We start from the raw sequence: 15,711 nt of genomic DNA on the forward strand, positions 1-15,711 counted from the left end.
CTGCCATTACTGCATAAAAATGTTTAATGAGATTTACATTCCAACTTAAACATTACTAAGCTGATCTCATCTCACACGTCATGACAGATGACAGCTTTCTTATAGCCATAACAGAGATGTTTTACTGAGTTACTAATGCTGGGATAATCCACTGTCAATATGTGACCCTTACCCATTTGTGACACTGTGTATTGAGCCTTTACAGAGCATACCTAACCATTTACACGAATCTGGTTCTGGGCGGACCCACTGAGACCAGTTTAGGTTATTTTCAGGTGAAAAATGTTTAGGTTCAGACTCTGTTCAGTTTGTTTTATAGTCTTAAGGTCATCTCAGCCTCATCTTCACTAATCTTCAGGATCCCAGCTGTGACAGACATTGCACTTTGGATAGAGAGAAGGAACAAATCTGTCAGCTTGTTCAGGACAGCAGGGAAAACTCAGCTTGTTAAAGAAAACCTGCTGGTCACCTGGGTTAGTTAACAGAGTCTGTCACCCTGGTAACTGTTTAAATCAACTCTCTTTGTGGAACAGAAAACCCAAAGTGTTCCCCTAAATTCATGGGTTTCCCTTCCCATAATGCATTGGTCCGCGTTTCCCCCATGATTTCTGTTTTAGAGAGTAACGTCAGGTAACTACACAGTAACTGTTCTTACTGCTGTGTTTGTCAACAAGGGATTCTCCACCAAGTAACAAATCATGTTTCCTTGATGATCAAATACTTAGTGACTCATTTACAAGCCAATCAGTTTGTAATGTTCATGTAATGTGTGTCTGTCTAGATTTGTGGTTGACATTTGGTGTCTCTGCATTGAAATGAAACTACCATGAAAATTGGAGACTTTTCATTACTTTGTGAGAAAACTTACAAATTCAGTCGGGGATCAATATGCTATAAATACATATTTCCTTCTAGATATTGATGGATTATCCATTGTTTTTCTGTATGGTTTGATCCCTGGCTCCCCCAGTTTGCATGCCAAATATCCCTGGCAAAGATACTAACCCCGACTTGCCCTCCAATGCATCCATCAGAGTATTAATGCGTGTGAATGATAGTTAGAAAGCACTCACAGTATAGGTAATAGTGCTTGTGTGAATGGGTGTGTATGGGGTGAATGCGGCGTGTTGCATAGAGTGCTTTGAGTACTCCAGGAGAGTAGAAAAGCAGTATATAAGAACCAGCCCAACAACCATAAATTAATGCATCACTATATATTATTGCACAATCATTGTCTAAATGGGGGCTGTAAGTAGGGATTATGTTCGCTCAGTTTGCAGGAGGTGAAGTGACTGCAGGCTCCTCTCCAGACTCATCAGCTGCAACACGTGTCTCTGTTTACCCATCTACAAATAAAACACCTCCACACATTCATTTACTGATAAATTATCAGCACCTCTCTAATTAAAGTTGGGGCCGTGGGCACTGCACTGATCCTACTAGTTGGATGTTACAGCTTGATATCCATTCTTTGTTACTGCAGGATACGTGTGCCCATTTTTGTGTCTTCACTTTTGGAGGAATTCCTATAGAAAGAGACATCTATAAGTTATTTATTTTTTTAAAGTGATAGATATGTATAGAAGTATAACAAGGTATGGGTAATCTACTAGAGCCTATTACGTTCTGTGCACAAAAGAGAACCTTATATTGTCTTACCCATCAAGTTGTATGACAACTCTCTGCTTCCTGCTATCATAGTTCATTAGGCCAGTTTGAATGGAAGATGTTACACTTAAATGTACCACCAGTTATTATTCCAACATCAAGGTGTTCTTTTGATGTACTTAAAACTGTGTTTTATTAGCAGTGTGCATGTTAGCCTAGTTTCTGTATTTTCTTCTTTAAATCTGTTCTGTTGTTTGATCTGCACTTTGTTCAGACCCCATTTTAAAATAAACATTCAGGCCATATCTGGCCCAGATAATGTGTATTTCAACCTTTTATATCAGGCTCACCTTATGAGCCATGTGGCCCACATGCTTTGAGCATGTCACGAGCAGGTTTGGGATCAAAAGTAGAAGCTATGCCTGACAGCACAGGTAGACACTGGCTCAGCACTCTGTTGGAGAGGCACGACATATAGTTATATGCAATGCTTCCAGATACACAGCAAAATCTCCAGTGTTAAATTAACACTTTTGACAGTGTTATATGTTTAAAAGTAACCTAGTCAGTTTTGAAGATTAACAAAGACTAACACTGAGCAGTGCTGATTTTCTAACACTGGAATATTTCTAACATTTTGAGTTATTTTCCAGTGTTAGAAAATCAGCACTGCTCAGTGTTAGCCATTGTTAATCTTCAAAACTGACTAGGTTACTTTTAAACATATAACACTGTCAAAAGTGTTAATTTAACACTCAACAGTGTTGTATTTAACACTCAGAGGTGTGGACCCATATAGACACTCTCTAGTGTTAATTTAACACTGGAGATTTTGCTGTGTGTGTGTGTGTATATACCCTCAAGCTCCCAGGCCTCTGGTAGAGGACCCGAGCTTGAAGGATAAACCGAAGGATATATATATATATATATATATATATATATATATATATATATATATATATATATATATATATATATATATATATATATATATATATATATATATATATATATATATATATATATATATATATATATATATATATATATATATATATATATATATATATATATATATATATATATATATATATATATATATATATATATATATATATATATATATATATATATATATATATATATATATATATATATAAGCAGCTGGATAGCGTAGTGGTTAAACTACACGCCTTTGGAACAGAGGATCGCAAGTTCGATTCCTGCCTGGGGGCGTCTGTATCCAGTAAGGGTCCTAAGGCTAGACCCCCTATGCTAAGCAAGCCTACCGCAGACATGAGCGAGACAGATAAATATGAAGGCATGCCGGCTCGGACGTCGCCCGGATCAACAAGGTCCGCGTCAGGTGTTGAGGAACCAGGGCACCCTGACGAAAAGTGGGCTACTGGAACAAGAAGGCATCGGTGGGCAAGGGACGAAAACAGGGCGTTGTTGGAATGCTACTACGCAAGTAACCCCGGCGGAAGGGGCTACATGAATAGGATGAGGGACCTATGGATTCTTCGATACCCAACATCCACAATGACGGCGAAACAACTAGTAGCTCAGTGTTCCAACATTCGAAAGAAGGGACTGCTCTCACAGCTAGAGATTGACGAGGTACAACACAAATGCTACGGCAAGGAGGAGTCAGGACGCCAGGTCAGGGGGGAGATATCATCACCCCCACCCGAGATTGGGTACATAGCCCCAAGTGCGATAGGAGAAGGATCGTTGAGTGCGAGAGGAACTGACCTGAAAAATAGGATCATGGCCAAGCTTGAAACCTGGATCCCCCGTAGCCGGTTACCAAGATTACGTGAAGTACCCTCAGAAGGTCTGCTAGATGATGTTAATGCAGCACTACGGGCAATACCTACAACCACGATTACCGACACTAACAAGCTGATCTACAATACGGCAGCAGTGATCAGTGAGATGCTTGGCTACAAGTTGAACAGCCACAAGGGGCAGTACCCTCCATGGAGAAGGAGGCTAGAGGGCAAGATCAAAGTAGCACGGAGGGAGGTTAGCCAACTAACAGAGTTGCAGAAAGGTGCGACAAATAAGGTGCCTAAGAAATACAGCAAGCTGTCCATACCTGAGGCCTTGGAAACTGCCAAGCAAAGACTCACAGCCTTGGCCAGCCGCTTGAGGAGGTACACCAGAGAGATAGAAGGCAGGAGAATAAACCAGCTGTTCTCCACAGAACCAGCAAAGGTGTACTCTCAGTGGCAAGGGAACAATAAGAGAACAGCACCACCAAGGCTGGAGACGGAGCAATACTGGAAGAGCATATGGGAGAAGGATGCAACCCATAACGGCAATGCTCAGTGGCTAGTGGATCTGAGGGCAGACCACAGCGACCTCCCTGAACAGGGTCCAGTAACCATCACAGTGGCAGATATCCAAGAAAGGGTCTCCAGTATGAAGAGTTGGACAGCACCAGGGCCCGACATGGTTCACGCCTACTGGCTGAAGAAGCTGACTGCACTCCACGAGCGTCTGGCAGCACAAATGAACCAGCTGCTAGTTAACGAGAGACACCCGGAATGGCTAACTGAAGGCCGGACGGTCCTGATCCCCAAGGACCCCAAGAAGGGACCGGTCCCCTCCAACTACCGACCAATAACCTGCCTCAGTACTACATGGAAGCTCCTGTCAGGCATCATATCGGCTAAGATGAACAGGCACATGGGTCAATACATGAGCGGGACACAGAAAGGAATTGGCAAGAATACCAGAGGTGCAAAACACCAGCTACTGGTAGACAGAACAATCAGCCGAGACTGCAAGACCAGACTGACCAACCTGTGCACTGCCTGGATTGATTACAAGAAGGCCTATGACTCAATGCCCCACAGCTGGATACTGGAATGCCTAGAATTGTACAAGATCAATGGGACCCTAAGAGCCTTCATCAGGAACTCAATGGGGATGTGGCGTACAACACTAGAGGCCAACTCCAAGCCCATAGCACAAGTTACCATCAAGTGCGGGATCTACCAAGGAGATGCTCTGTCCCCACTGCTGTTCTGCATAGGCCTGAACCCCCTCAGTGAGATCATTAACAAGACTGGCTACGGATACCGACTATGGAACGGAGCAGTTGTCAGCCACCTCCTGTACATGGATGACATCAAGCTGTATGCCAAGAGTGAACGAGACATCGATTCACTGATCCACACTACCAGGCTATACAGCAATGACATTGGAATGTCGTTCGGACTGGAGAAGTGTAGTCGGATGGTAACAAAGAGAGGGAAGGTAGTCAGAACTGAGGGGATTGAACTACCAGAAGGCAACATTGCAGACATAGAGGACAGTTACAAGTACCTGGGGATCCCGCAGGCAAATGGGAACCATGAAGAGGCCGCTAGAAAGGCTGCAACCACCAAGTACCTGCAGAGGGTCAGGCAAGTCCTGAGGAGTCAGCTGAATGGTAAGAACAAGATCCGGGCCATCAACACATACGCCCTGCCCGTGATCAGGTACCCTGCTGGGGTAATAGGCTGGCCAAAGGAGGAGATAGAAGCCACTGACATAAAGACAAGAAAGCTCCTGACCATGCATGGAGGGTTTCACCCCAAGTCCAGCACCCTGAGGCTGTACGCTAAGCGGAAGGAAGGGGGCCGGGGACTGGTGAGTGTCAGCACCACAGTCCAGGATGAGACAAGGAACATCCAAGAATACATTGGGAAGATGGCCCCAACTGACCGAGTGCTCAGTGAATACCTCAGGCAGCAGAAACCCAAGAAAGAGGAGGGAGACGAGGAACCATCATGGAAGGACAGGCCCCTGCACGGTATGTACCACCGGCAGATAGAGGAGGTGGCTGATATCCAGAAATCCTACCAGTGGCTGGACAAAGCTGGACTGAAAGACAGCACAGAGGCACTAATCATGGCAGCACAAGAACAAGCTCTGAGTACAAGATCCATAGAGGCTGGGGTCTATCACACCAGGCAAGACCCCAGGTGCAGGCTGTGTAAAGATGCCCCAGAGACAATCCAGCACATAACAGCAGGGTGCAAGATGCTAGCAGGCAAGGCATACATGGAACGCCATAACCAAGTGGCCGGCATAGTGTACAGGAACATCTGTGCCGAGTATAACCTGGAAGTCCCGAGGTCAAAATGGGAGATGCCCCCAAGGGTGGTGGAGAATGACCGAGCTAAGATCCTGTGGGACTTCCAGATACAGACGGACAAAATGGTGGTGGCTAACCAACCGGACATAGTGGTGGTAGACAAACAGAAGAAGACGGCCGTAGTGATCGATGTAGCGGTTCCGAATGACAGCAATATCAGGAAGAAGGAACACGAGAAGCTGGAGAAATACCAAGGGCTCAGAGAAGAGCTCGAGAGGATGTGGAGGGTGAAGGTAACGGTGGTCCCCGTGGTAATCGGAGCACTAGGTGCGGTGACTCCCAAGCTAGGCGAGTGGCTCCAGCAGATCCCGGGAATAACATCGGAGATCTCTGTCCAGAAGAGCGCAGTCCTGGGAACAGCTAAGATACTGCGCAGGACCCTCAAGCTCCCAGGCCTCTGGTAGAGGACCCGAGCTTGAAGGATAAACCGCCCGCAGGGGCGTGCTGGGTGTTTTTTATATATATATATTGCATTTTCATTGTTTGCTTTCCAATATTAATGCTGGAGAGATAAAAAATAAAAACCACTGATAGTTGCTTTAGAGTGGATTTCAGCCAAAGCATTTCACTTTTGGTCTTCTTGTGTTTATTGCATGGAGCATAAAACTTGCTTTTATGCTTCTCTGCATGTTTAATTTGGCAAACTTTTACATCAGAGGCCCGTTCTGATGCAACCCCAAGGGGGATTTGTATCTCTAGCTGGAGATGGACCAGCAACCTTTCGCTAGCAAAGCAAAAGTGCAAACCACTCTATGCTCATATGGTTGGTCAAATACTATTTGGACTACAGATAGACTAAATAGAAACCCCCCAAAAAGTCATTCAGCCTCAGTTATTAATGTGTGTCCAGAATACTTAAATGACTTAAATAATCCAAGCAGAAAGCCAGAAAGGGCTCATCTTTCCAGTGTTTTCCACAAAATGACCAGTTAAAAAAGAAACAAAAAGCAACACTCTCTATATGTAATAACAGAGGTGCTTTATAATGTTTCCCAGAGAAAAAAAAAGAAGTTTGGAATGAAAGTTGATATAACAAAAAGACTAAAAATACAAAAAAAGAAAAAAGAAAATGAGGTGGAGGACAAGCAGCATGTGAGAAACTCATTTGAGCTGGGGGCGGGTGCAGCTTCATCAGCATACATGAGATGGTGCCAAGAAAGAGGACAAGTGATGACATCTAGCAAGGATAGAAATCATTTTTAATGAAAGCTACAGAAGTGGAATATGTTTAAACTGGGTTAAATCATTTTTAGCATTGATTTTTCTTTACATGCAATCTATTTCTGATTGTAATTGTGATATATAAATGACCAAAAGGCAATAATAATCGCCACCATCATTAGTAGCAGTAGAAGTAGTAGAATTCTTTTCAAAGGCTTTTAAATTCAATGAGTGTTTAAATGTGTCAGGACAGCCAGGCCTTCATTTGTTTTTGTATCTAATGTACGAATGAATTTAGGCATGAAAATATTCGATAAATGGTATTTGTGCATGGTTGATTTACCAGTTCCTGTATATGGACTGTTAGGAAAAGAGGGTCTGAAAGTCCCAAAATAAGATAAAATAAGAAAGTTACCTGAGCGAAAAAGAAAAGTAAATACAGACAGAGAAGCATAGAATTTGTGAGATAAATATTAAACAAACACAGACATAAAAAACGATGACACTCTTTCTGGAGATTGATGAGCATTCAGTTTTTATTATTTGTCCCACACGTGAATGAATTTGAACAAATGGCCAATTACAAAGACAAAAAACTGCGATATTAAATAATGATATAAAATATGACTTAATGGATGTACAACTGACAACAGAAACAAACACACAAACAAACAGCAATAGGTTTCCTACGTCAGAAATGACTTGTAAAGTGAAAATATACTGTGTTCAACTCATCAGACCAGAATGTCTTCACTTTTAGTTGTGCTCTTCATCTTCATCTTCACGTCCTTATCCGTCCAGCCCCATCAGCAGTTCATCAGTCTGCTTTCCAAACTGCTGATATATCAGTGTTATGATGTAACTGCTTTGCAATGGAGTCTCCAAACTGGGTCATGCCGTAAAAGACCTCTACACATATACAGTTTCCATCTGCAAATTGTGCTGTCTACAAAGGTAAAATTTCCTATGGCAGCAGAGCTGACTGCACTTCTGACTGCATGCTGCCACGCTGCTGCTCTGCCAGTCAGTCTTCAACGTTCTGATTCCTCTGAATGATTTTGTTTGAATGGAGGGATGAAGCCTACCTCTAATCGAGACTACTCAACACCTTGTTAGGTGCTTCGAGGCACAGACAAGCCTGTGCAAGAAGCTGACAATTCACAACACCCTCAACATGTCCCAAACCTACTGAGCAGCAGTGACCGCAGGGTCAGGTAGCATCATTCGCCTCAGCTTTATTACTTATCTTAGTAAAGTGTCTGTGGATCACAAGGACTATATTAATTACAAAGTCTGTGGTTCAATGCATGTGGTGCATGCACCATCTGTTTGTAAATGTGACTCACCAAATGTACAGCTGTTAGTGCAAAAGCAGCGTTTAGTCTAGATTTTAAAAGTGGTGTATAAACATTCACCCTTTGACTGTCGCAGTCATGGCTGGACCAAAAACAGCAAACATATCAGATGGTGATTGAGAAATAATTATAACGCTACAAACTGGAGCAATACTTAGTGCTGTAGATCTATTAGTTGCACTGACAGCACGATGGAGTCACAACATCTGAGCACTAATGTTTACAGCTTTAAATATTTTAACAGCAGTAGTAGATTTTATAATAGGGCCAAATGCCTGCATAAGGTATTTGTGTCCATACTAAGGTCTTTGTATAAGGAAGACACTATTAAAAAAGAGATACAAAATTCCTTAACGGTCTTTACCGGACATCAGGACATAGACCTGAGAGACAGTTCTATTAAAAATGACCCAGAAGGCCCCAACAGCACAAACATGTAGAGAGGTCCAATTCATTTACTTCAGTTATAGATGAGGGCTATGAGCCATGCCTCTAATTTGAAGCCTTTCCAGGATCTAGATGGATGAGTTAACAGTTGTTATAAAGGGAAAAACAACAGTGGGAGTATTGGAATACAACACTGCTAGTATCAGAAGCGAAACATTTGAAGTTGTCTGAGGTAAAGCTGGCAATGTGTACTGATTGTAGGATGTACAGCAGCTGTTGTAGTGATCTAAAAATAATAATAATACAGAACCGCTGGTTGTAGCTGATAGCAGTTATGGCAGTTTTGGTGGTTGGAGTAACTATTGTGACAGCAATGAGAACAATGCAAGACAGACAGTGCCAGTAGTGTAAAGCACAGTTTGGCTTAGCTTTAGAATCAGAAGTAGCATGTGTAGCAATTATAATACCCGTAGTAGCAGAACTAATTTTAGTATCAACATTAACAACAATTATATTTGCAGTAGAACATGACTGCTATAGGACTTTTATATCAGTGCTGATATTTAGTAATTAAAAAAGCCAATATTTCATTACATTGGAAAATTTGAAACATAAGCAGATTGTCGTGGCATTTAACACGACATGCTCGGATGCGTTGGGTGTTGTTTCTGGTGTTCCAAACTTGCTGCACAGTTCCTTCCATCCTACTCTTGAACTGGTTGAAGATCGTTTTTTTCATCTGTTCTTTTTTTATTGTGATAACCAATAAAATTGGATGAGCAGTATTATTGTTATTATTGTTGGCTGGGAAAGAACAAGCTCATCCTGAGGCATCAAGCACTGGTAAATTGTAAAGTGCCATTCATTTAAAATTCAGTCGTGTGAGGTGTCCTTTGGTATCAGAGCCTTCATGCACCTTTTGCAGCAATAGTAGATTCTAGAAGTTAAGATTTATCTCTATAGAAGCAAAAAGTTCTTATTTTGATGGTCAGATGAAGTTTTTGTGCCCTGTTTGGACTTCTGTGTTTTGTCTGTTTTCAGTCATTGATTTACTTCTTTTTTTTTTCTTTTGCCTTCACTTCATATACTGCAAAACTACTTGGTTTGATTTACAAAGTGAGAGTTCTGTGGTTAGCGTTGGAGTAAAAAACATCCACTGAAAAATTCCACTCACCAAGTGTGTTTACATGGGACATATGGGGATCTTTTACAAGCATCCATGCTGAATCAAAAAGAAGTATTGGTTTCTGTGAGACACCAACAACTTTTACATGCAGCAGAATTTGATTCTCTGGAAATGAGAACACATTATAACAGCAGTAGTAAGGTGTTTAGTATTTAGTACACTATCAATAAACAAGAGCAGAGATATTGGAACTAGAGTAATGATAACAGAAGTAACATGGCTGTATTAGTAGCAGCAGTTGTATTAACAGTGTGTGTCAGCAGTAAAATTATTAGGCTGCTATTCAAGGTTTTTGAAATATTGGTTTGAGCTTTGATTGCTAACAATGGGACGCTGCCTTCTCGGTGCTGCAGAATTTGAGGAAGAACAAGAGAAATACACGAGACGAAGCAGAGGGAGGACACAGCGAGCAAAGGCTCGTGGTGCTACAAGAAGTGGACGTTTGCTGTTCCTTTCAGCAAATGATGTACCTCACTGCCACTGGCCAGTGCAAACAAGGCACTCAGATAGTATACTAGTACACACACACACACACACACACACACCTCCTATGTAAATACAAGATTGTGCACTGGTGTGAGAGACGGAGATGGATAGAAGCATGTGATGTTACACAAAACATACCCCAAGTCTTTACTTCAAAACCAGTTTGGAAAAAAAACCCTGCACTGTTTTACCTGTGAAGAAGAACAATACTGCCCTCTAGTGCCGGGAGAACGTATAACATTGGGAACACTGCAGATGATTTCATCCCACCCACTCCAACAAGATAACAAGTGGCTTCTCTCTTTCTTTTTCTGTCTGCCTTTTACGTGTCTGTCTCTGTGTCACCTGGACAGAATGGATGATAAAGACTTCCTAGGATGGCCTGGCTGTGTCTACACCATAAAACTGTCATGGACCACTTGGTTAATTCCTTGGCCAAGGCAAGAGCAGAGTAGGAGGAATGTTATAAGTGCAGTCTATCAGCCAAGGTTGGGCAAAAATGATTAGGCTGATCTTGATTAAACTCGTTGGGTAAAGGAAGAACCTGTGAAGTGTTGTTAGGGATCCACGTCTCTTTAAATGGTCTTTGGGTCAGTGCTCTCCAAATATCTGTTGACTTTTATGCATGTCATTCTTGTCACTGGTCACTTATACCCACGTAGGGTTTGGCTTGAGTTCTGTTTTAGCCACATGTTTAATAGGCATATTTTCAGAAACTAGAATATTTGAAATTACAAATCCTAAATGTTGGCATGAAAATTTTTCAGTTAAAAGCTTTTCTAATTCAATTAATGTAATTAATGTAGTCCTTTTGTATCTTCATCTCACTGATCTGGCTGCTGTTCACCAAAAACAAAGAAACGTGCTTCACTTTATTATGTACAGTATACTAGACTGCTTAGATTGATTTTTTTCCAATGGGTGGTGAAACAAAATATCGACATCCCCTTGGAGCCACGGTGGAGGCTGATACAGACAATGTTTTATTAATCTAAAGCATCATGTTAAATGGCTGCTGAAAGGCACTCTGGGAAACACTTCTGCTGGAGTAGATGTGTCAAGGTTGAGGGGGAAAATCATTATCTGCCATTATCACAAAGCAAGTCCTGGAATACATTTGGCATCACAAATTAATTAATGATAGCTAGTAGCATGCAGGTTCTTAAACATTCATCTTAGTGTGTTTTTAACATTATGCGAGCCCTTCCGAGTCTCATCGCTCCCACACTATCCATGTTTCCTTGTAAGTACAAGAAAACTCACCTGTCTAGGAGGCTGCGGTGCAGAGGCACTAAACAGCAGGAATTAGATTTGTGTAATAAGTTTACATGTCTCTAAAGATATAAGGTAAGCATTTTAATAAATTCAAATGTGCCTGCTTACCTCTGTGATATACACACCGTTTGGGACCTTTTTTCCCTTAAAGGGAGCCATTCTGCTTTTTATTTTCCATCATATATATATGATGGAAAATATATCCTGTGGTGGATGCTTATAGTAACATGGCTGTAGTTTGTGATACTGAAGTCTTTAATTCACTTCAGTTTAATGTTATTTATACAGCACCAAATCACAACAACAGTCGCCTCAAGGCGCTTTATATTGTAAGGTAGACCATACAATATGCATACAGAGAAAAACCCAACAATCATATGAGCTCCTATGAGCAAGCACTTTGGCAACAGTGGGAAGGAAAAACTCCCTTTTAACAGGAAGAAACCTCCAGCAGAACCAGGCTCAGGGAGGGGCGGGGCCATCTGCTGTGATTGGTTGGGGTGAGAGAAGGAAGACAGGATAAAGACATGCTGTGGAAGAGAGACAGAGGTTAATAAGAAGTATGATTCAGTGCAGAGAGGTCTATTAATACATAGTAACTGAAGAAGAAATACTCAATGCATCATGGGAATCCCCTTTACAATAATGTATCTTATCCTATCTTACCTTATCTGTCTAACCACAGCAGTCTACGCACAATTTGCTTATTTCTGCCACTCAAACTCTTCTCTTTAAAAGTATGTGATATTAATGACAAATGCACAATAACCAGTAATTACCAGTAATTAATGGGTCTGAATGTGCCTTATGTACAATACATACAATGCAATGCCTACCATATACATTTCTCCTGACACTTGCTTTAAATCTGATCTACAGTTATTTGTTTTACAGGGGCTGCATTTGGAAAACCAGCACATAATAACAAGCGCAGTTCAAACATTTTAGATTCCAGGCGTAATTAACTGTATAAGTTCATTTAATTTTCCCCTGCATGAAATAATTAAACTGGGAGCATCGAGATCATCACCCCCATGACACCTGCTGGGTTGTGTTGCTTTTTAATTGACTGCTGCCTGTACATTAATTGCCTCGTGTGGTCAGCTGATAAATTAATGATAATCAGCCATATGGTGTGAAATTGTAATTACAACAATATAGAAGATGTCAGCAAGCCCACTTCCATACACACTACACTATGTTTAGACATCTTTGTGGGAACCTAAAATTGGCGTTTCTGAGCTTATGATTAGGTTGTGTTTGGGTTTAGGCGTTCCTTTTGGAAGGTTAGGGAAAGCATTATGTCAGTTAGATGCCCTCACGGAGATATGAAAATGACTGTGTGTGTGTACCGAATAGTTTAGTGCCATAGCACGTTTTTGCTTGTTGTCTCTGAGTCAGAATTAAACATGGAGAAGCAGTATTTCATTTTTATGCTCTACATATTTGGAACAAATTCCCATAAAAATTGAAGTCGGGCTCTCAGGGCTGCAGATTTTTGCATTTGTGAATTTATTCATATCTCATACAGTAATGTTTTTTCCTCCTGTTTGATCTGTAATTTTTTTATGTCTTTTCTAATATCTGGTGTTTTTTAAAGTACACATATGATTTATAGTATTGCTCCACAATCCGATTCTCACCCGAGAAAGAGAAGATTACAGTTTAAAAGCACGATTAAAAAGACTTGAAAAGCTTTAAAGATCTGCATCGTCTACACTCATGTTATGATATCCTTTGAAGAACTGCGTAAATTCAATCCCAGCAGAAATTATACCTAATTTTATTACTGCACTGTGGCTGCAGAGTATTTTAAAGAGTCATCTGTGGGTTTGAATGCCTTATTGTCCTGCCTTATTTTTCTTCTTGAGATGTCTGGGGTTTTAGTTGGCAGTGTTATCTTTTTATCTTTCATCTTGGAAATTTATATTATTTATATATTTATAATTTAAAAATGTATAATACTTTTTTTAATCTACCAAATCTGTTTTTTTTTTTAATTTACAGGCTATACATGTTTTCTTTGCTGGGATGTGAATTATTGTCTTTTTCTCTACGAACACATTTCTGATTTTCAAGACAAAGTCCAGCCTCCTGTTGTTGCAACTGGACTTCAGGAAAGAAGTAATCTTTACATCTCTCCCTCCTTCCTCTCCTCAGTCGCTGATAAAATGAATAGCCAGCTGTTTCTCTTTCTTCTTCAACAGATCAACCTTAATAGAAACGAGCTGACAGAGGGGCTGGGAATATGAAACCAAGAACAGGAGGGAGGAAGAGAAAGTGACACATAAACCTGAGGAGGGGGGATGGGTGAAACTGCACAGAAAGATGGGGAGATATCAGAGGACTGCAAGTTAAGCCAACCCAGTGTTGGTTACCCGTCTACATTCTTTGTAGCCATTCCTCTTTCTAACTTTCTCCCTCTCCTTTCTACACAGCAGCACAGGCTGAATACACACTCAGTCCTTCACATGTAGGTTATTTGCCCGTGTTTGCTCATTTATATTTAGAGATAATGAAGAGCTGCATGAACCAAAAACAATCAGTAGTGTAATACTGATGCATCACCAGGTTCTGTCCACCAGATGGCATCAGAGTAACAGTCCAAGCTCTGAGTCGCACTCAGACCATTTCAGGGTTACATTTCAAAGCTGAAAGGTTTTTTCCACTTTTCGTTCATTTTATATGAATTATTTTACTGATGTCGCCCAAAAACAAAGGAAAAGAAATCAAAGGCTGATTAAAAGAATTTGGACAATTTCAGCGTGACAATGTTTTTGTCTTGCTCCCAAACTTGAATATGGACATGCCTGTTCAAAACCACAGAACTCCCTGTCATGTTCTCAAACCAGTTGAGATGATTGTGTGTTACTGAGTTAAATTGCGCTCTCTCGTCAGTATACCTCTGCAGGTATGCCATTTGGACCAAGTGCCTTTCCACTCTCTATCCTCTTCATATCTATGTTTACTTCCTCCTTACTCCGCTGCACTTCCTGACTCAGTAACTGTGCTCCATCCATCTTCCTCTTTCAGTTCAACTACAGTTCACTATAAGCCTTTGCCGTGTCTCTCTCTCACAATACTCCTGCCTATCTCCCTGACTGTCCTGCTATTTTTCTCTAACTTCTTCCTTTGAATACTTTCCTGTACTTCCTTTCCAGTACTTCCTCATTCCACCATCGCTTCTCCAAGTCCTCTTTCCTCTGTCCAGATTATACACCAAATCTTCGTAGTTTTCCTCACAACTGTACTTTCCGAGTCCTCTGGTTACTCTTCCCTAGCACCCAGAGCCTGTCTCAGCTCCTTCCTGAACTCTGTGCAACATTCTTCAAATTCCACCATTTAACCTTGGCTCTGCATTCACTCACTTCCTCTCCTATAGTCTGATGCTGTCTAGCTGCATTCTCCCCTATCACCACCTTAAAGGCTTCTGTGTTCTAAGTTGTAGTCCACCTGTTTGCACCTCCTTCAATCTTATATGTTACATCATGTTCCTTCTTCTGAAAGTACATGTGCACCACAGCCATTCCCAAAATCTTGTGAGGTATAAAAACACACGGATAACATTCATCAGCACTCCTTTGACACCACTGGCCCCGACAGATTCAATATAGAAATCTCATTCTTTATGATATTCATGTTCGATTACTCCAACCCTTCTCATTTATTCAGGCTTGGCTTTTAAGGGACACCTCACTCTGTTCCTTAATATCAGGTACATACTAAGAGACAGTGATCTCACTTTCTGGTGCATTTATGTGCCCCACATACTGCACATGAAGCACATGTGTAGGGACACTTTTACTGAAATTTGAATAACCCTGAAGACGAACCCTGAAGTCATAGAGGTATGTTAATAGACAAGCCTTGACACTGTTCCCTACCCACAAACCACAAAACATATGCTTGTGAATTTAAATCAAAATACAACTGAAATAATGATAACAGCATGGATAAATGAAAGATTTGACAGTAGGCATTCACTGTCTTTATGCTTGTTGTTGTAGAAGTGTTCCTGACTTGGAAAAAAATCACGTGCAAATTGCTCGGTGGAATAACTATAAAAAAACGTAGTAATATGGGCAAAAATCACAGATATCTGT

At 41.1% G+C, this 15,711-nt stretch overlaps 1 protein-coding gene across 1 annotated transcript; it reads left to right on the plus strand.

The window, feature by feature from the left end:
• Positions 1-2,724: 2,724 nt before the first annotated feature.
• LOC309714313 (uncharacterized protein) lies at positions 2,725-6,168 on the plus strand. The gene is made up of 2 exons (XM_082546645.1): positions 2,725-4,716; positions 4,876-6,168. Exons 1-2 carry the CDS (start codon positions 2,881-2,883, stop codon positions 6,160-6,162), a joined length of 3,123 nt encoding a protein of 1,040 aa, XP_082402771.1. The 5' UTR covers positions 2,725-2,880; the 3' UTR covers positions 6,163-6,168.
• Positions 6,169-15,711: the final 9,543 nt, after the last annotated feature.

The sequence above is a fragment of the Aulonocara stuartgranti genome, assembly GCF_965226115.1.
Source record: "Aulonocara stuartgranti genome assembly, chromosome: 9".
Classification (NCBI taxonomy): Eukaryota; Metazoa; Chordata; class Actinopteri; order Cichliformes; family Cichlidae; genus Aulonocara; species Aulonocara stuartgranti.